The sequence below is a fragment of the Macaca mulatta genome, chromosome 4, assembly GCF_049350105.2.
Source record: "Macaca mulatta isolate MMU2019108-1 chromosome 4, T2T-MMU8v2.0, whole genome shotgun sequence".
NCBI classification, from domain to species: Eukaryota; Metazoa; Chordata; class Mammalia; order Primates; family Cercopithecidae; genus Macaca; species Macaca mulatta.
Window position 1 is genome coordinate 49014859 of NC_133409.1, and position 22818 is coordinate 49037676.

The following is a 22818-nucleotide window of genomic DNA, read 5'->3' on the forward strand; positions in this document are numbered from 1 at the left end:
TATACCTTAGAATTTTAAGCCTTAGACAGAAAGGAAAAATACCCCTCAGTGACGTGCTATGAAGGGAGAGGATAAAACATGAATGGATTTTGTGGTATATAAGAGAATTAAGGTGCCATGTGTTACAGATCAGTTTGACTTTCACTATGGATGATACCATTGGGCTTAGTCTCCATACTTCATGGTGTTATGCTGGGGGCTAAAGTTACAAAGATGTATTTAAAGAATAGACTTCAGCCATATGTCAGAAGACTGACAAGTTAATGTATATTTATATATTTTAAGTCAAAATTAAATGTTTTAGGTGTGTATCAACTTGTATCATTCTCAAACCTAACTGACTTTTGTGATTTATACTTGCCTGGTTAAGACCAGCTGAGTTAAAAGGGCCATTACTATTAATATACATGATACTCAGCTTAGTTGAGGAGACAAGATGTATAAACAGAAAGGCAAAAATACAAAATAGCTTCTGATAAATGTTGAGTAAGTGGTTCACACAATAAGCCCAAGTAAGTTCAGAGGCAGAAGAAGTCAACTTGGGCCACAGTGACAGGAGAGGATTTTGTGGCTGAAGCAGCATCAAAGGTGAACTTTAAAAGTAAAGCTTTATTGATTACCTGTTGTAACTGAAGTCGTCATATGCAATTATATATGTGGATTGATGGGGAATGTGGTTGAAAAAAGAGAATTCCATACTTCACACTTATTAGGATAAGGAACAAAATAATAGAAATAATAATAAAATGCAACATATTACAATATTAAAACTCTTTCTTGATCATTCAATTACGGGAGGACAGACTTGGTTAAGGCTTGTTCTTGTCTTTACACGGTTTAATGTTTTTTATCGTGCCCCATTTTTAAAGAAATGCTGCTTAGCTCTTTGGACCAGAATGGTATTTTAGTTTAATTCTCATCAGCCACTATTAGAACGAATACAGATGTGAATATATGAATGAACCTTCAGCATCTCCACTGTCTTTCAGTAACAAGAAACTAATACTCTTTCTCCTCCAGTTACACAAAACCTTGTGAGGAGCTGCTGTTCTTAGGGATGAGTTTTGGATGAATTTTAGCCTTTGTCTTTCTTTTTTTTTTTTTTTTTTTTGAGACGGAGTCTCGCTCTGTCACCCGGGCTGGAGTGCAGTGGCCGGATCTCAGCTCACTGCAAGCTCCGCCTCCCGGGTTCACGCCATTCTCCTGCCTCAGCCTCCCGAGTAGCTGGGACTATAGGCGCCCGCCACCTCGCCCGGCTAGCTTTTTGTATTTTTTAGTAGAGACGGGGTTTCACTGCGTTAGCCAGGATGGTCTCGATCTCCTGACCTTGTGATCCGCCCGTCTCAGCCTCCCAAAGTGCTGGGATTACAGGCTTGAGCCACCGCGCCCGGCCACCTTTGTCTTTCAAAAATAATTATTTGGTTTACATTAAAAAAGAGACCTAAGTATTTCTTCGATTCAGCACCATCTAGTTATACCTATAGTTGTGACAGCATTTGAAAAGGCCAGGCATGGTGTCTCATGCCTGTAATCCTGACACTTTGTGAGGCCAAGGGGGGCAAATCACTTGAGCCCAGGAGTTCAAGACCAGCTTCGGCAATATGGCAAAACCCAATCTCTACAAAAAATTCAAAACTTAGCTGGGCGTGGTGGCAAACACCTGTGGTCTCAGCTACACAGGAGGCTGAGGTTAGATTATCACTGTAGCCCACTTGTATCAAGGCTACAGTGAGCCATGATCATGCCACTGCACTCCAGCCTGGGTGACAGAGAGAGACCCTATCTCAAAAAAAAAAAAAAAATTTTTTTTGAGCTTCTCTTTCATACACACACACACAAAAAAAAAAAAAAAGAAAAGAAAAGAAAGGAAGGAAAGGGCAGAGGAAGTTATTGTAGAACAGGAAGCTGCCAATGTACTGGGAAAGCTTTAGAAAATTTTGCTAGGAGAAGATGATTCATTCCAAAGTGCATTGTTGCCTCATGTAAAAGATTCTGTAGAGCCTCTCTTAGCTTACAAAATAACTGAGTTTTGACCACAGCAAAACTGAACACAGATCCCTTTCAGATGGATCTGGCTTGAGTTCTTGAGGGTAACCATGAGTCCAGCAGTTACTGCAGCTGTCAGTCCTCACCCCACAGCAGTGACTGTAATGCGTTCATCTGCCACTCTCCAGCAGCCTTCAACTTTCTCAAATCATTGTTTGTTCAATTTAAATGTAGCACTGCACGCCCACATCGTCATCCAGCAACCCCAGATCCAAGGCTAGAACTGAGGCCCCTAACTTGCAAACAATTTACACACATCCTCAACCGAGTATCTTCAAAGTAGTTTGTACAACCCGGTTTTATTAAAGGGTGATTCATGTACCCTGAGAACACTTCTCAATTTGTCTTTCAGCCTTTGTTTTCATCCTAAACTGTGCTCTGTCTGGTGCAGAACTCCATGCTGGTTCCCAAGGGCCAAGCAGCCACGCTTTGTGTCACTATCATCACGTCTTGCTCCTTGTGTTTATATGGTGTGTGTCTGTATCAGTCTGCTTCTGTTCACTTTCTCATTTATAGAGAACACTGAAAACCACTCTGAAACACCGGCAGCTCCTGCTCTACCTCCTTCTGCTCCTCCTAAGCCTAGACCCAAACCTAAACCCAAAAAATCACCTGTGCCTCCAAAAGGGGCCACTGCTGGGGCCAGCCACAAAGGTGACGAAGTGCCTCCCATTAAAAAAAATACCAAGGCTCCTGGTAAGCAGGCCCCCGACCCTCCACCCAAGCCAACAAGCCGAAACACGACCCGAGAGGCTGGTGAGTATGCCGCTAGTGCCCTGTGGGGTCACTTCTAGGGTGCTTGGCTCTGGGATGGGGCTAATTGTTTCTTCTAGGTGTGATGGGCTTTTGGTGTCTTAGGACATTACACCAGCAGATTCAGTTTTGACACAAAGAATGCCCAGGAGATTCCTTTGTTGCTCTCTACCAAAGGAAAGTCAACCCGTTGAATAGTTCACCTCATTAGTTTTTGAGTGAACCTGCTGGTTTCATCTTGAATATCCACTATCAGCACCAGTTGAAGGATACTGGGAGTAGTATGCCTGATGAATGTCAATGATCTGATATAACATTATTTAGACATTGACTGACCTTCTACCTATATGAGTTTATGGGTGGCTTTTTGGCTTGGATTTTCTTTCAAAATATCTTAGGTTTGCATATAAAAAAGTGACAGTTATAACTTTGATATATTTGCTGGATGTTAATGTGTTAAATCCTCAGCATCCATAGTCATCTCCCTTCTGATAAATGACAAAGGGTTCATGTCACTTGTTTCAGCTGCACTGCACCACTTTCTACTGCAGTGAAGACTATTTCAGTGGAATGGAAAGTTACACTCTCCATGTTCCACACCTCCCCTGTAGACTTGTGTGCTCTAAGGCAAAACATCCTGGTGTCATGTGGTTATAAGTTACTATTACACATCACCAGTGGATGTTTGAGTGACCTGCAATAACTTCATGCACTATGTATCCAGCTTTGCTTTACAATTAGATACGCTTAATGCAAAGTGGAAACTCCCATTTTTTTAGTGAAGAGGAATAAAGATGTCTACCATGTCATTTATCTTTTAAAAGAACATTAATCAGGCCAGACCCAGTGGCTCACACCTGTAATCCCAGCACTTTGGGAGGCTGATGCGGGTCAATCACTTGAGGTCAGGAGTTCAAGACCAGCCTGGTCAACATGGTGAAACCCTGTCTCTGCTAAAAATACAAGAATTAGCTGGGTGTGGTGGTGCACACCTCTAATCCCAGCTATTCAGGAGGCTGAGACAGGAAAATTGCTTGAACCAAGGAGGCAGAAGTTGCAGTAAGCTGAGATTGCACCAGTGCACTCCAGCCTGGGTGACAGAACGAGACTCCATCTCAAAAAAAAAAAATCTTATTTTCCTTAAAATCAACAGCAACTTTCTAGCAGTTGACTGTCAGGATTCGCCTTGGTGTTGATCTTTTTCCCCTCATGATGTATAACCTTAATGCTCAAATTCAGAGAGTGGTTTTGTTGACAGTATAACATCTCTGAATGCCAATAGACATCCCTCTCCCTGTGCTCCTCACACCCTGCCTTTGACCTTTAGTGTCTGGGTCTCTTCTAATAAGCTCGAAACTGAAATGTCCCAGAATGATGTGCCAACAGTGCCCAGTGGCCATCTCCTCAGGGACCAGCTGTCCTCACCCATCAGTGTCCGTTTGCTGGGATCTGTGTGTGTTTTTCAGACTTCCTAGCAAACCCTAGGAGCATTGCTTAAAGTGAGGCAGGCACTGAGCTTCTTCTTAAAGAACAGCCCCGAACAATCACTTTGTCATTGGAAATTAAGCTCCTGTCTTGCACTAACTTCTCCACTTTCCCATTCTCCATGTGGTAGTGGCTCACTCTGAACTCGGCTCGGACTCTCTTTACTTGCCTCAGAAGAAAGCCGATGATTAACACAAGGACAGGAGATAGCTTTCATAAATGATTCTGAGGTTTTTCCAGATATTTTGCTTGAAGATTTATTTAGGCATTCATGATGTTCCTAAGAGAATAGCAGTCATTTTATTCATTGTGCTGTAAAAGGCCTGACTTTTCCAGAGGCTATCACAGAGAAACAGGGGTTGCATTTAAGTACATGAACAAGCCCATCATGTAAGGATCGTTTTATCAAATACTGATAATATCCCTTTATGATCCTACTGATACTCCATTTGTAACCATTTAGAACTTTCTGCATGGTAACTTTGTTTTATTTGAATAATATGGACCTTCTGGAAAAGTTTGTTTAAATGCTACTCTTGATGTTCAGTCCAGTGATTTAAGTTCTTAAAACAACCATAAGTTAAGATTTAGTATAGACCTGTAGCTACCTAAATACTGATTTTAGAACATCAACTTCTTTGCCAGAGACGTAGGGTAAAATCTCCTTGATTTTTGTTTCTCATTGATACACATTATTAACAACAAAAGTACTTAACTGAGGAGAGGCGGCTTTTTTTTTAATCATGACCTTTATTCAAGGTAACTTAAGCAACATGTTTGATCTCAACAAAGACCTGTTATTTAAGAAGATTCTTTAAGAAAAACTATAATGTGGCTTGAATTCGCACTCTGGGCAGTGAAAAAAAAAATGTCTTTTTCCTCAAGCCAAACTAAAATCAACTTTTCTGTTAATGATGAAAGAATTTTCTTGGCCAGGCATTGTGCCTCACGCCTGTAATCCCAGCACTTTGGGAGGCCGAGGTGGGCGGAAAACCTGAGGTCAGGAGTTCGAGACCAGCCTGTACAACATGGTAAAACCCCATCTCTACTAAAAATACAAAAATTGCTCAGGCATGGTGGTGGGCACCTGTAATCCCAGCTATTTGGGAGGCTGAGGCAGGAGAATCACTTGAACCCAGGAGGCAGAGGTTGCAGTGAGCCGAGATTGTGCCACTGCACTCCAGACTGGGTGACAGAATGAGACTCTGTCTCAAAAAAAAAAAAAAAAAAAAAAAAAAGAATTTTCTTTAACAAATTATTAGAATTGATACATGGAAAGGATTCTGTTTAACTTACCTAAGAAAATAATTGAACAAGGTTAGGCACCGAATCCTTAATGTCTTTGTTGTGAAAAGTAAATGTAGAATGGACTTAGATTGAGGGAGTGTACTTAATGAATTTGACTTCAAGGCTAGGGAAGGTTGTTTTCTATAAAGATGTATTAACAGGTCTAGATTTGGGGAAGAAGAATTCTAGGTATGTATGTCTTAAACAATAAAGACCCCCAAACCATAGGGATTCCTTTTAAGCCTGGAACCTGTCACTAAATGAGACTGGCTTCTTTAGTATCAGCCTAATCAGAATTAATGAAGTCTTACATCTCATTGTCTATTCTTTCATTTATTCTTCATCTCTTCATCCTCCCAATTGACTTCAATAAAGTCATAACCGGAGGTAAGTTATAATAACATCTGTATATAGTATAGATTGGCTTCACAATGCTAACAAGATATTTTCTAATCATTCTATGAAAGATAGTTTAAGCCTTTATGAAAAGAAGGAACACACAACATTATAACAGAAGAAGCCATTAGGATAAATTTATAGGTCATGAAAGAAAAGAGTATTCTCATAGGAGTTTATTTTATCATCATATATTTACTAAGATGACATGAAGAAAAGAGTAGTTAATCTTTTTGCTCTGAAACTGTTTTGATTGAGGGTGCCCTATCCGGAAGTAGGCAAATATACCATAGCGATCCTTCAATGAAGACCTTCTTGGAACTTAAGCATTAAGGAAGATCACATTTGCAAAGGTGGGGTCAGAAGACCTGAGAATGATATTCTTTCCCTTCACATTATTTAGGATCAGACATAGTGGCTCATGCCTGTAATTCTTTGGAGCCACCAAAGCCTCTCACTTTGGGAGGTCAAGATGGGTGGATCCCTTGAGCCCAGGAGTTCAAGACCAGCCTGGGCAACATGACAAAACCCTGTCTCAACAAAAATGCATTAAAAATTACCCAGATATGGTGGTACACACCTGTAGTCCCAGCTACTCAGGAGGCTGAGGCAGGAGGATCACTTGAGACCAGGAGGTAGAAGTTGCAGTGAGCCGATATTGCACCATTGAACTCCAGCCTGGGCAACAGAGCAAGACCTTATCTCAAAAAAAAAAAAGAAAAAGAAAAGAAAAGAAAAAAAAAGAAGGAGCAACCCATGTAAACATATTTTGTAAAAAAGGTTTTTTCTGACCTTTTGATGTTTTGAAGGGAGTGTACCTTTCCTGTGTGGCCATGAGTTTTCCCTTTGCCCCATCTCTACTACAGATAGAAGTAGAGGCCAGCATAGCAAGCTTTCTTCTCTGGAGCTACTGAAACAGCTGGTTTGAGTTTTACTCTTTTAGCAGTAAGATGAGTGATTTTGTTTTTGACCCAGAAAGGAGCTGGATATATACCCCAGTCTCTTCTGAATACAGGCCACCACTCTATTCCTAGAAAGACAGCATAGAACGTGTATAATTTATAATGAGCCCAATTGTGTGCTACACCCAGCTAGCTGCTGCTGTCTGTCCTCTACACACCATAACATTCCTTCTTGAGAGCATACCGGGCTTTTTTCAAGTGACCCATAGACAAGGAGCAGAGGATTCTCCCTTTGGCTGGCTCAGCTAAAGACTAAAGGTGGGAGAACACAGAAGGCTCTTGTTCCTCCAAGTTTTGCCATAAACATCACTTGCTTCTTGCTGGATTGGAGGAAGGGAGGGGCAGAAGACAAGACCATTATCATGATTAGCCTATTTTCTCTTACTCATTTATTCAACAAATTTTAATGGGAACATTTTAAATGTTATTGACAGTTACACCTCGGTAACTTTATTTTTAAAAGCCTTGTATTCTTTGATTTTTTAATGCAAAGTCTCTCTATTGTAGCTGGCTCCTCTCATTCAAAAAAAACAACTGGCTCTAAAGCATCAACTTCGCCATCCACTTCATCCACCTCATCTCGTCCCAAAGCTTCAAAGGAGACAGTTGCTAGCAAAACAGGGACAGTGGGGACCACCAAGGGCAAGAAAAAAACTGGCAAGCAGCCAACGACTTCTCGTCTGTCCTCAGACACAACCACTTCTGGCATAGCCGACCTTAAAGGAGAGCCTTCAGAGACGGGAGTGGAGAGTCTCAAACTTGAACAGACTGTCCCTGGAGCTGAGGAGCAGAACACAGGCAAATCCAAGTCCGTGGTCCCTCCACCCCCTGTGGCTCCAGCACCTTCTCCTCCGGCCTCCACTCTCCCTCTTGAAGATCAGTGCATTACTGCCTCCGACACTCCAGTTGTCCTGGTCAGCGTTGGAGCTGACCTGCCCGTCTCTGCCTTAGACCCAAGTCAGCTTCTTTGGGCTGAAGAGCCAAAAAACAGAACCACTCTCTACTCAGGCACTGGCTTAAGTGTTAACAGAGAAAATGCAAAATGGTGAGTTGGGGAACAAACCCCCTATTTTATCTGAGAACTAAAGTTCACTAATATATTCTGTTGGAAATAAAGCAACCGGGTTTGCTTTCTTTTCTAATTTAATCTACTGAGTGTTAGGTGGGCATACATGTGATGCAACCATTGCTTTGTCAGAACCCTGCCCTGAGAATGCATAGGGCTGCTGGAGAAAATTACATTGGTAGAGCTGAGATCAGTGTGTTCAAGTACAGTTAGAACCTGCTTCAGCACTGCTCAGCAGTCCACAGTTCCCTTCTCTTTCCTTTCAGTGCTTATTTTAAATCTTTACCACTTTACCAGTGTGCTCACCCACTCATGTCAATAAGTTACTAAGCTTTCCCCTTCTCCAAGAACATAAAGAAGATCAGAATAGAACTCTCAAATGTGAACTCTTTTTTCCTCCAGCAGTAGAGTTGTCCCCTTTCTTGTTCCTTTAAATTCCCACCCAGCTTAAATGTTATGTCCTCTGTGAAGCCATTCGATATTTCTACACAGAATTGGTTGTTGTGTCTACTATACTTAGACAACCCTGTGGGAGAGAATTAGCCAACATGTCTTATATACCTCTGTGTGCCCAGCAACCAGACCAGAGTCTGATATGCCATAGGCATACAAAGGATGCTCATTGAATTGTTGAAAGAAAATAAAAAAGGGATTTAAGATCATTATAGATAAAGTCAGCCTACTTTAACATTGTGGAAGCAGCATTGAAGATAAGATGACCCTGTTGCTAGATTTTATAGAGTATAATGGAAGATAAAAGATAGTGCTCAGGTAGTCATCGTTTCATTTAAGAAGGTACCTGAACAAAATGGGCCAAGGAACTCCATGTTACCTCACCCTCATCCAGTTGGTGGGTTAATTGCTTTACCATCACCCAGTTGCCCAAACTGGAAACCTGGGGTTCATCCAAGGGTCCTCATTCTCTTTCATTCTTTGCATTTCATCACTCACAAAGTCCTACAAATATTCTACTTACAGGTAAATAAAGCATATTAGCCCTGTCACACAGGTATGAAGGGATGGATGGCTGTCAACGTATAGTAGACGCAATGATAAATTCTGTCTAGCAATGGCTTAGAGCACTTGCATCCTGGCTTTTTGCTCCTATGTCTAAGAACAAAACCTGTATTCATTCTTCAAATCATGTAAAAGGTTCTCTTTCAAAACAATCTGTCATGTTAGAGTTAAAAAAAATTATTCCATTAGTTAGGTTGGTTTTGATCAAGAGACTAAAATATCAACTTAAATTAATTGCTAATGATAATAACCTTTATTTATTGAATATTCATTTAATATCAGGAACTAAGCACTGTACATATATTATCATTTTATTTATACAAGTCTTCCCAAAAGTATCCCTGTTTTATAGATAAGAAAACTGGCACTGAGAGAGCTAAAATAGTTTGCACCAGACTGCCTAGTTGGTGGTGGTGAAGCCAGAAAGCATACCCAATTCCATGCTCTGAATGAATAATTTCATGTTTTCCAAAGCAATGGCTTCTACTTCTACTGCCATTTCTGTTCTGTTAGTTTCTTTGGTTTTTTTTTAAGTCACTTTGAGCACCAATATTTGAAGGACAGCCAAGAAAAAAGAAACGTCAGATTACAAATTAATTTATTCTCTTTGTTTGACATTCTAATAAAAGATATGGGAAAACAGGATTTATTGAAATGAATGGTTATGGTGTCTTTCTTAGGACATTTTGTGCTGCTGTAATAGAGTACCTGTGACTGGGTAATTTACAATGATTAGAATATTGGCTCACAGTCCTAGGGGCTGGGAAGTCCAAGATCAAGGCAGCAGCATTTGGCAAGCATCTTCTTTCCATGTCATCACATGGTGGGAGGTGGAAGGGCAGAGAGCACAACAGAGTGAACCTACCCCTGTGAGCCCTTTTTAAAATGGCATTAATCTATTCATGAGGGCAGAGCCTTCATGACTTAAACACCTCCCACTAGGCCCTACGTCTCAACACTTTTGCACTGAGGATGAAGTTTTTTCTTTTGTGTTTTGTTTTGTTTTGTTTTGTTTTGTTTTTGAGATGGAGTCTTGCTCTATCACCCAGGCTGGAGTACAGTGGCATGATCTCGGCTCACCTCAACCTCCGCCTCCCAGGTTCAAGCTATTCTTCTGCCTCAGCCTCCCCAGTAGCTAGGACTACAGGCACCTGCCATCACGCCTGGCTAATTTTTCTATTTTTAGTAGAGATGGGGTTTCACCATATAGGCCAGGCTGGTCTCCAACTCCTGACCTTGTGATCCACCTGCCTCGGCCTTCCAAAGTGCTGGGACTACAGGCATGAGCCACCGCACACAGCTGGGATTAAATTTTAACCCATGAATTCTGAGGGACACATTCAAACCCTAGCAGCATTCTTAATACTTCCAGTATATAGCAAACGTCTTCATTTAACTATACTGAGTATTTTCCAACATTGCGATCATTTCCAGCCATTAGAACTGAATATTCATTCTTACAGCATATATTATTTGATTGCCTTTTCTGTGCTGGGCACTGTACTAAGCACCAAGGATACAAAAGTGAGCAAGGCAATATAGTTGAGACTAGCTTTTACCAAAATATTGTCTGATGTGTGCAGGAAGTATAATGTTTAAAGTAACATCTGAATTTCTGGAAACTAGATTGGGTATATGGGATTATTGTTCAATATACTAAAGAATAAGGTGCAACATGTAAAGTGCTTCCTGATATAGTCTTAAACACTTAGAGAGCTCACATCCAAAGGTGGCCTGACTATCCCGTTCATTTCCACAAATATTTAAGGAGTGCATTTTATTGTGCTAAGCACCACACAACATACTAGGGGCTTTAATATCAGTCTTCATCTCAAGTATATGAAGAACTGTCAGACCAAAGAGGTATGTATCAGCTCTTTTTTCCTACTGGGACTAATCAGAGGGAGTGAGCTTAGGACATCATTAGCCATTGAGGCTACTTATAATAGATATTCCTGTCCATCAAGGTAGTTATAATGATTTCCTAGAAGAGGCCATAAGGATTTTCTTCTCTGTATATTCTTCAAAATTTAAGTTTCAGTTCATCCTACAGGGATGGTTTGTGTTTGCTCCTGAATTAATGAACCTGGAGTAAGTAGTCTCTCAAATTTCCTTCCAAATTCTTTCTGCCTTTTTCAAGTGGATATTTGGATTAGACTATCTGGCTCTTATTCACTTGCTTTACTTAGAACTTTCCCTCTGAGTTATGTTTAGTCAACTAATGTGTGAAAATCTTGTCATTTTATGAAGAGACTTCTGTTTGGAAGACAAATATCAAAACTTTCAAGAAGACAAGTGGTTATGTATAAAAATACTTACCTCTCTTCCCATCTGGCAGGCTAGTAATTATTTGGTAGGCTTCCATTCATGGGCAGCTTCACCAGTAATACATATGTGTGATACAATATAAGGTAAAAACGAATAAGACCATTTGGAGGCCATATCCAAAAGGTTACTTTGTGCAGTTCATTTCCACAAACATTTATAGAATGCACTATATTGTCCAGTGTGCCTAGGAACCCAGGGGGGAAAAATAAGGGGTAAGTCATGAGTTGATTTATACAAACTTGGAGTATATTTAACATCAGATATAATTTATAACATAATATAACTCATTAAGTGTAAAATATAATAGTATCATAAATGTAAAATTTAATAGGTAGACCAAGAGTCTTCAGTCTGGATTCTAGACTAGACTTGCTACCTTGGTTAGGCAACTCATTCATGGCCTTCTTTGATTCCATGAACTGTAAGTTATCTGCCTTCCTTATACAATAGAATGCTTGTAAATTGTAGAGTATGCTGGACGCTTTGAAAACCATGAGACATACAAATAGTAAGATTGGAATAATAATCAATATGATAATTAATTAGTGAACAATGACACCAACAAATAAAGGACTCATCTCTCAAATTTGTTCTGTTATTCAGAACATATTACTAATTGGCGTGTATTTTAAATGTGCTGTGATCACCCATAATGGCAGCCAATTCAAACAAGAATGGCTTCCAGTGGCAATCAACTAAAAACCCAGACTGTGGAAAAATTTTCCCATAAAAATAGATCTTCTCTTATTCAAGATGAGATTTCACACTGTGGAAAACAGTATGGTGGTTCCTCAAAAAATTAAACATAGAATTACCATGTGATCCAGCAATTCTACTTTCATGTATATAGCCAAAATAATTGAAAGCAGGCACTTGAATTTGTACACCGATCCTCAAAGCAGTATTTTTCACAATAGCCAAAAGGTGAAAACACAAAAATGTCTATTGACTGATGAATGGATAAACAAAATGTGGTATCTACGTAGAGTGGAATATCATTCGGCCTTAAAAAGGAAGCAAATTTTCACACGTGCTACGATATGAATGAAGGAACCTTGAAGATATTATGCTAAGTGAAGTATGTTACATATGAAAGGACAAACATTGTATAATTTCTCTTAGAGAAGGTGCTTAGAATAGTCAAATTATAGAAACAAAAAGTAGAATGGTAGTTGCCAATAGCTGGGAGATAATGGTTATGGGGAGTTGTTTAATGGGTAGAATTTGAATTTGGGAAGATGGAAAGTTCTGAAGATGGCCAGTGGTTATGGTTACACAGTAACGTGAATGTGCCTAATGCCAGTGAACTGTACACTTAAAAATGGTTAAAATGGCAAATTTTATGTTATGTATTTTACACAATAAAAATGAGATTTCCTATTTCCCTCTTTGAGAACAAGAATGTAGTCTGTTGGGTTTTTCTGATAAGTGAGAAACAAAATTTTGACAGTGCTCACTCAGGTTTATAACCACAAAGTAAGGTTTTAAATACCTCCTATTCTGATCAAGTTTATCTATGTTTATTACTGGAAGAACTTTTTACCAGAAAGCAATTTGGGGAATCTTTGTGTCTTAAAATGAAGATTACATTATTTTTGCTATGATGTTTTTACATAAGTTACTATATATTTTTTAGCCTAGTCTTTGAAAATTGGCCATCTTTGTACATTAATAGTAACTCTTTAAACCATAGACTTTTACCAGGCTAAATAATAGAAAATTATTGCATCCTTGCATATCACCTTTTTTCTTTCTTTCTTTTTTTTTTTTTTTTTGAGATGGAGTCTCGCTCTGTCACCCAGGCTAGAGTGCATATTATCTTTTTTCTAAAAACTTTATTTAACTTGCACGCTGTCTATTATGTTACAAGAGGCAGTTTTAAAAATGAAAACACACATAGGATAAATGAGTTTTTACTATTTACACATTGGGATAAAACCAGGATTAATTCATATATGTATTTATATATATATATATATACATACATACACACTTTTTTTTTTTTTTTTTTGAGACAGGGTCTCACTCTGTTACCCAGGCTGGAGTACAGTGGTGCTAGCATGGCTCACTGCAGCCTCGACTTCCCAGGCTCAAGCAATCCTACCACCTCAGCCTCCTGAGTAGCTGGGACTACAGGCAAGCGCCACCATACCCAGCTAATTTTTTATTTTATTTTATTTTATTTATTTATTTTATTTATTTATTTTTGAAATGGAGTTTTGCTCTTGTTGCCCAGGCTGGAGTGCAATGGCGCTATCTCGGCTCACTGCAACCTCCACCTCCCAGGTTCAAGTGACTCTCCTGCCTCAGCCTCCCAAGTAGTTGGGATTACAGGTGCCGGCCACCACTCCAGGCTAATATTTTGTATTTTTAGTGGAGACAAGGTCCCCTATGTTGCCCAGGCTGGTTTTGAACTCCTAGGCTCAAGCGAGTCTCCCGCTTCAGCCTTCTGAAGTGCTGTGGTTATAGGTGTGAACCACCGAACCCAGCCATATATTAATGAAAGAAGATGTACTTTTCTATGTCACTACCTTCTGGGTGCTGTGATGCAAAACAATGAGTCTCACTTTTCCAGGAACTTGTGGGATTGAGAAGGCAGAGAAGCAATGGGTGGTCAAGGTGTAGTACGCTAAGCACTCTAGCAGGGTTGTCTTCAGGTCCCCATGGGACAGACATGGTGGGCAAGGAATTAAACTGAAGGTCCAGGAAAGATTCCTGAAGGAGCTGAGCTGTAGCTGACACTTGAAGGATAAGCAGGAGTTCACACAGGTCAAAGAAAAAGTGCAGATAATGTCAAATATCCAGGAGCCTCTAGCTCATTATTATTTCCACTGAACCCCCATTGCTATGGAAAAAATAATTTGCAAAATGTAGTTTTACCCTACTTGTTTGCTAAATGTATCAGATACCAAGCCTTTGCATTTTACAAATGAAAAATGTAAAACCTTGAGAATTAAGGTTTCATTTCAGTGACTTTAGCCTGGCCTATGTCATGTGTCTGCTTTCCCCAGCCTGAAGGAAGCCCATGAAACTAGAGCCCTTTTTCATGGTGTTGGTGCCCCCAAGGATTGCTGTGAGCTTCACATCACTCCCATGCTTTTCTGCCTTTAACAGTTTCACAACCAAAGAGGAGCTGGGGAAGACAGTGCCTCAGCTACTGACTCCTGGTCTGATGGGTGAATCTTCAGAATCCTTTAGTCCCTCAGAAGATGAAGGCCACAGGGAATACCAAGCCAGTGACTCTGACTCCGACGGGCCTGTCTTGTACACTGACGATGAGGACGAAGATGAAGATGAGGATGGCAGTGGAGAAAGTAAGACTGTTTTCAAGAGGCAGGGAGAAGCGTGGGTGATAAGCAGAAGCAGCTGCACTTTGTAAAGAATAAAAGCCTCATTAGGAACCAGACATCTGATGTTTTCTTTCCCCTCATCCTCCTTTCTCAAATTAGAAATGTGTATATCCTAAAGTTTAGCTTTTGACGGGAGGCCTTTCCAGAAGATGATGTCACACGGCTGGATCTGGCCTTTGTCGATGAGCTAGATGAGCTAGATGTGCACATTGGTTTTTGTGCTGAGAATCAAAGCTTTCTAATGACAGAGACCTTTCTCACTATGACCAAAGAGAGCCTTCCACTCTGGGACCATTCTTGAAGAAAGAAAGGAGTCAGTGCAGATTCTTGGGCTTGCTCATTGGAGGTGTTTGAAATTTTCACTCACTTTTTTTTTTTTTTTACTGGGGTTTATAGAAAGGGGAAGGAGGAATGAATCAAGAATGCCAAATATCTCATTAGCATTAAGAGGTCAAGCATGGTGGTTCATGTCTGTAACTTTGGGAGGCTAAGGTGGGTGAATCTAGCCTAGCCAACATGGCGAAGCCCTGTCTTTACTAAAAATACAAAAACCAGTCAGGCGTGGTGGCGCACACCTGTCATTCCAGCTGCTCTGGAGGCTGAGGCAGGAGAATCGCTTGAACCCGGGAGGCAGAAGTTGCAGTGAGCTGAGATCACGCCACTGCACTCCAGCCTGGGAGACACAGTGAGAGTCCATCTCAAAAAATAATAATAAGAAGAATGCTAAATACCTCGTTAGCATTAAAAAACAATCATACTTCCACAATAAGTAAGATAGTAGGCCTTCTAGGAAATAATAATATCATTTATGTATTAAAAATAACGGCAAAAACCACAATTACTTTTACATCAACCTAATATAACTTGGAGATCTGGAAAGTGCTTTTATTTTTTTTTAACTTTGAGCAGGATAACAGAGGAGGGAATCACTGTGGGACTGAATTTGTAGATTATGACAAGTTATTAGTGATTAAATGGCACTTTGTCAATCCCTTTTAATTTGCATGGAGCAAAAAAAATAAATAAAACCATTATCATCCATGTGGTATTACTTATCATTTGTTGAAATTTTCAGGGTTCTGAGTAATTAAGGGTTAAACATTGGTAGACTCTGCCAGGATGGCGTCTGAGTAGAGGAAAGGAGGAGACAAGGATTAACTGTCCAGAATAAAAGCAAAGGAACTAAGTTTTTTAAACTTGAAAAAGAAAAAGCATTGTACAATCATTCATTTCTATGATCCACCCTCTCAGCAAAATAAACTGCAGCTATCACTTTCCAAACGATGAAGTGAGACTTCTAAGTTTTTTATGGTGTCCCAATATTTCTCAGAACATTAAAAAGAAATAGCTTTTCAGTCTTCTTAAAATGTACTGCATCCAACTCAGTCTTTTTTTCCTTAGGTTAATTAAGATTCTCCTCCTGCACGAGGAGAAAGAATTTGGTCTGGGCTCTATTTAAAGTCCATGCCATGGGTAACCCAAGTGCCACTGGCTAAAAGCCTCTCTCTCTGCATTTCTCCTCTTTTTCAATCCTCAGGTGCTTTGGCAAGTAAAATACGCCGGAGGGATACTCTTGCTATCAAACTTGGCAACAGACCATCTAAGAAAGAATTAGAGGACAAAAACATCTTGCAGCGTACATCCGAAGAAGAGAGGCAGGAAATCCGACAACAAATTGGAACCAAGTTAGTCAGGTAATTGCTGACATTTTAGGGCAGTACTGACTAATTTGTATTTTTCTCCTTCCCAAAGCTTCCTACCTAACTGGGGTCATTGTGAATTCCTTATGTCCAGATACATCTGGCCTATTGGGTCTTTTAAAGTTGGTCTTGCATGATGAACCACTCGAGGAACTTATCCTTTGGCCCAGCTAGCCAGTGGCTTTCAGGTCACCAAAGCCTATTCCAGGGGTCAACAAACTTTTTTTTAAAGACCAATTGGCAAACATTTCAGGCTTTGCTGGCCAGACAGTCTCTGTTGCAGCTACTCAACTGCACTGCTGTAGCATAAAAGCAGACATAAATAATAGATAAACAAATGAGTGTGGCCATGTTCCAATAAAACTTTATTTATTCATAAAGCTGGATTTGGCCTGCAGATCACAGTTTGCTCAACAATCCTGGCCTAATTTATGCACTCACTAGCATTCCTGGGAATGCCATGAGGTTCTGCCTTGTGGGCTGTGAGACTATAGAAATATTAGTTCCCTTCAGTGGTCTGGCTTCATCCAAGTCAGGTAGCCATAACCCTCATATCTAAACATCCCCCTTCCGACTTCAAGTAAATGGGTCATCTGACATCTCTTCCTGCTTCCAACCATTGTATAGGATTTTTGTTTTTGCCACTGATGACTTTACAAGTCCCTTTAACTGGCATTTTTAATAGAAGTGAGCATTCGTTCATGCCAAAGGTCTTATTTTTGATGATCAGTTTAAGCATATGTGAGAATTAGTTGTTCTGCTGACTTATCTTACTCTGCATACCCAACAGGGTGCATAACTGGGAGAAAGGAACTGTCTAGAATCCCAGAGCAGGATTTGGAGGTAGGGGGAAAATTGCTGTCCTTGCTTGGAAGTGGTATAACTGGAGGCAGGATTGACATGGAGGCTGCTGACCATTTCTCCAGAGGAAGAGTAATCCCTAAGGCACCTCCTTACGGCTGAGTTGTGCAGAAAGGTGTCAGAGGCAGCAGCTGTGGCATCTATCTGAAGGAAAAGCACAGCCTACCAGGGAACCTCGGGAGAGGCTTAGAGGGTCTCTCTGTTCCGTAAGCCCTCTTGCAACTCTGGAAGCAATTTGGGAATGTTTACCAGTGGTCTCTCTCACTGTCATCTTAATTCAGCCCTAACCTGTGACCATTTCTGGCTTCGGGAAAGAGCCAGCAGAAGCAAGAGGGACCAAAGTGATTAATGGTATCAAGCTGGAAAAACCTACAAGTCTAATCTTGCCATCTTACCAAGGAAAAACAAGGGGCCTCTCTGAGGCCCAGAGAGATTAAGGAAATTTCTCAAGGACATGCAGTTACTGAATAGCAGAAACGGAATCAGAGTTTCGCTCCTGGGCTCTCTGCCCAATTTCTTTTGTACACTGTCTCCTGTTTTGTACTTTCTACTCTATGTAAGAGAGTATATGCTTCTAGGTTTTCTGATTGTTTTATTACTCTTGTTTATGTTTTGCCATGAAGAAGAATGTAAATCATTGAATAATATTTGCATAAAATAGTAATAGTATTATCATAGTAAGGAGTAAAAAAGTGTGAAGTATCATATACCCACCTCGATAAATGTCAAAGTAACCGTAAAGAAAATTTTGTAAGTTTTTGTTAAAAATCCTAAACAAATGAGGAGTTGTAATCCCAGCACTTTGGGAGGCCAAGGCAGGCGGATCACTTGAAGTCAGGAGTTCGAGACCAGCCTGGCCAACATGGTGAAATACCATCTCTACTAAAAATACAAATATTAGCCGGCTGTGATGACGGGCACCTGTAATCCCAGCTACTCAGGAGGCTGAGGCAGGAATTTGGAGGCGGAGGCTGCAGTGAGCCGAGATCGTACCACTGCACTCCAGCCTGGGCAACAAAGTGAGACTCCATCTCAAAAAACAACTAAAAAATAAATTTTAAAAAATATACTAAATATCTTACTCTAGGGAGAAACCCTAAAGTCATTTTCTTTAAAAATAGAAGCAAAGAAAAAGGCCTTAACCTTACTGTGCTAAAAGTCTGGTCACAATTATTTGTGGTGAAGAAAAGGTATAAATTATAGGAAAGATAGACTGTTGTTATACATGGTTATATACCTAGAAAACTCTAAAAACTGACCCCAAATTGCTATATATAATAATTTCAGCAGGTTTGCTTGATGTAAGATTAACCTAAAAAATCAACATTATATTTATATAACATTGATACATAGAAGAAATCTCCCACAATGAAAAGGGAGATTGCAGTCACAGCAATAGCAACGACCACATTTTAAACACTTAACTCTTCACTTCACTCCAGGCCAAAGAAATCCATTTCCAGAAAATCATAGTGGAAGGAATGAAGGAATATATAACTAAATGGAAAGAGAGTAAACATTTTTATCAATGAAGAAAAATCAACAGACAGGTTAATCAAATGGGTAGCATGAAGTTTGAAGGACAATGGGTGTACTTTATAGAATCAAAGCATAATGGATTCATTCCATAAAATGAAACCTAATAGAAATAAATGTCACCTTTTTCAGTGTGGGCCAAAGAAAAACCATCTGCCAAGATAGGATGGGAGGTCTGTGGCCACAGATTGAAAAGATGTTTGGGGCTGTGATAAATGTAATGAAAATCATCATGAACACAACCATTGTGAGAGGTGGCTATTCAACATCCAAGTATGGGCTTATCCAGAACTGGCAGAAATACAGTCATAGGACAAGGCAGGAAAGAGCTCCTGCTTGGCCCCCATCTGTAAAACAGAGCTAACTAACCCAAGAGCTTGGGAGGATTAAAGGAGATGATACACTAATGGTTCTTTAGTATCTGGGTCATAGCAAGCCCTCAGAAAAATTAAATTTCTTATTATTCATTTAAATTATTATACATCAGTTAAACTAGTAAAGCACATTTAAAAATTAAACCCAATGTTGGCAAATTTGTGAGCAAGTAGGACACATATACATTGCCCTTTTTCAGTATTTCTGAAGAACAGTTTAACAATATGATAAGAGAATTGTGAGGCGGTCTGTTTCTTTGCATGGTAATTCCATTTGGTAACTATATAAAAAGTAAATAATCCAAAGGGGGAAAATGCTATATCTTACAAAGATGTTTATTACAAAGATATTTATAGTAATGATAAATTAAAACAAACCAGTGTTCAAAAACAAGGGACCAATGAAGAACAGTGTGAGAAGCTGACACTGTGGAATCCCATAAAGTACCAGTTTTCTAAAGACTTCATCAAGGATGCCCTGGAAATGATACATAGGCATCTACTGGAAGAACCAGGGAAGTGTAGGTGTGTGTCTGGGCTGGGATGGGAGCATGGATGTGTGTCTGGGCTGGGATGGGAGTGTAGGTGTGTGTTTGGGCTGGGATGGGAGTATAGGTGTGTGTTTGGGCTGGGATGGGAGGAGGCTTCTCCATCCCAGATCTAACCATCCAACTAAGACAGCTTCTGTCTCTCTTACAGATTAGGATTCCACTGCAACCCCCAAAAGTTCGAAAGCCTTGATAAATACATAGACTATATCTGTCAAAAATGTCAATGGTCTGGGTGCGGTTGTTTCATGCCTCTAATTCCAGCACTTTGGGAGGCTGAGATGTGGATTGCGTGAGCCCGGAAGTTTGAGACCAGCCTGGGCAACATGGCAACACCCCATCTCTACCAAAAAAAGAAAAAATTAGTGGAGCTTGGTGGCATGCGCCTGTAGTCCCAGCTACTTGTGAGGCTGAGGTGGGAGGATCGCTTGAGTCCAGGAGGTAGAGGTTGCAGTGAGCTGAGATCATGCCACAGCACTCCAGCCTGGGCAACAAAGCCAGACCCTGTCTCACCAAAAAAAAAAAAAAAAAAAAAAAGTTAATAGAGCAAAGTTTTCACTGTTATTAAAATGTAAATTTTACAGAATTATTTTTGTACAAACACAGCACATTTAAGCACTGTCATTGAAAGATAGTTCACCCACAGTTCTAGCCACAGAGAACTCCATGTCTAATGAGAGACAGAATTATATGTTGCACGATGGGGTCATGTGAAAAGCACAAACATCTAAGTCAAAGGATTTGAGTATGAATCCTGGCGCTAGCATTTACTAGTGTTTTACCTTAGGCAGGTTAGTTAATCTCTCATTTCCTCATCTGTAAAACTGAAACTGGGTGCTACCTTGCTGAACTGCTTTGAGGATTCCAGATCATATAAGCTAAGCACCTAGCACAGTACCTGGATTTTTAAAAGTATGACTAAGTGATAGCTGTAATTATTATTTTTATAACTGCCTGTGTGATAAGTGCTTTAATAGATGTATAGTCTGTGTATAAATTGCTGTAAATGAGCAAAGAACCAGGAGCCTTTAATTCTCACTTTCAGAAGAGGCCAAATACATATCTTCAAGATATTATTTTAATCATCTATAAGATTTCAGTAGATGGAAAAGGAGAGAAAGATATTCAGATGGAGGAGACACCATAGATAAAAGAAATGTGGCTTATTGTGGGCGTAATATAGAGTACAGTATATTCATAATAGAGATATGTAGCACAGGATACATGGGGACATGGATGGCAGAAAACCTGGCTGGCATAGAGATAGATGTTCAACAAGTTCTTTTGTCTGCTCAATTAAGTTAGTTTCAAGGTAGCTCTGATGAAGATCATAGTTTAGCATATTCATGAGATATTTAAAGTATTAATTTCAGTTCTTCTTACCATTTTTGTCATAACCATAAACATTTAGAATTAGTAGTACTATCCTTATATTAAGATTACCCAGCCAGGCACAGCATCCTATTTTAGACCCTAATGAGCTATATATTAATTAAGCTATAAGCTAAGCTGTAACAGAGACCAAAAACTATAGTGGTCCAAACCAGGTATGTGTATTTCTTTTTCACATGACCGTCTCCAGGTAGGTGGGCCATCCAGCATGGTTGGGAACTCGGCTCCTTGAAGTCAGCCTAGCTCCTACGTTCATTCTGTCTTGCTGCTCTCCCATCCCCTGGATGGTCTCATCTGCATGATCAAAGCTGGCTCACATCATCAGGCTGAAGTTCTAGCCTGTGGAAAAAGGAAAGAGAAAGAAGGGAACATGCACCCAGGCATTTTAAGGATGAGAAGGGGAAGTCACAAACATCATTCTGCTCACATCCCATTGCAGAAACTCAGTCACAGCACGATACCTGGCTTCTAGGGAGGCAGAAGTCTGTAGTCAGGTACCTATCTAACATCCAGACCAATCTGTTGCTAAAAGGAAGGGAGACTGTGTAATGGGGGTCGGTGAGTAGCCTCAGCCATGATCTGTAGTCTCCAAACTAATGGGAAAGAGACTTTTATTTTGCAGCTTTAAAAATGGATTTTTATTTCTCAAAACATGAAAAATAGAGCTTTGTTGTTTTATTTCGAGTCTCCTACTAGGGTACCTCATTTTTAACCTGTAATATATCCTTTTTGTCATCATAGGAGGCTGAGCCAGAGGCCCACAACTGAAGAATTAGAGCAAAGAAACATCCTAAAACGTGAGTATTCTATACTATAGAATGATTCCTTGTGTAATCATTAACAAGCTGCCTCTACAGATGATCCATTTATCAGTAAGAAACCATCATATATTCGTTTACTCAAGATGGATTGAAATAGTCCATTTATGTCACATTTATATGTAATTGTTTATATATTTTTTAAATTTCTTGAATTTCATATTTTATTTTATGGCTTTGAGCCTTACATCCCCCCACCAGACCAGAGTCATAGTCATGACAATTGTGTTTAAGAAAGATGAAATATATTCCATGTATTCCTTCACCCAAATATTAAATAGAAAAAGAATGCTCTGGTCTTCTTGCAAATAAATGTCAAAGAAAAGGCCAAAGGAATCCACAAAGAAACAAATCAAACATTCCTATATTAATATTCTTAATGATAGTTTGTTGCTAGTTTAACAAATGACTCAATTCAAAATAAAATTTTCAATCCATTGCATTTTCCTATGTTGTGAAAACTCGGCTTCCTTCTTGAGTTGTTTATAATTTCTCAGCACTAAAACGTTCTCCATTCATTTTCCTACTTTATTTTCCCATTCTGTTTTCCCCTCTGTTCTCTTTGACCTTAGTTTTTACTCGTCCCTGCAGTAGTATTTATTGGAGTTGGTATGTTAAAACTATAAAACTAATAGAAATACAGTTTGTCATGCTATCATGTGTCAATGTGGTCAGGCATTGCAGTGAGTTAAGAAACAGATATTTTTAAATTGAGCCTAGCTGTAGTTTTATATATTGTTAACTTGGTTTCAAAAGGTCTTTTTATTGTGTGAAATATCAAAGAAGAGGGATGGGTAAAACTCTGAATCGTGCTACAATGGTAGTGACCCATGGTGTGGGGGAAATCTTTGTCAGCCAGGCTTTTCGAGTTATCTTGGCCTGCTAGAAGACCCCTCCTC

General features: G+C 39.8%; 1 protein-coding gene across 10 annotated transcripts in view; it reads left to right on the forward strand.

The window, feature by feature from the left end:
* Nucleotides 1-22818, forward strand: part of PHACTR2 (phosphatase and actin regulator 2) — a 294524-nt gene that overhangs the window by 221333 nt on the left and 50373 nt on the right. For 6 of the 10 annotated variants that reach the window (XM_077999487.1, XM_077999488.1, XM_015137223.3 and 3 more), the window contains 4 exons: nt 7437-7974; nt 14455-14654; nt 16228-16384; nt 21843-21898. In XM_077999487.1, the coding sequence (XP_077855613.1) occupies nt 7437-7974; nt 14455-14654; nt 16228-16384; nt 21843-21898 (951 nt within the window). Of the gene's footprint in view, nt 1-2562; nt 2803-7436; nt 7975-14454; nt 14655-16227; nt 16385-21842; nt 21899-22818 lie in introns of all 10 variants that reach the window. The other 4 variants (XM_077999486.1, XM_015137221.3, XM_002803874.4 and 1 more) reach the window with 1 other exon arrangement.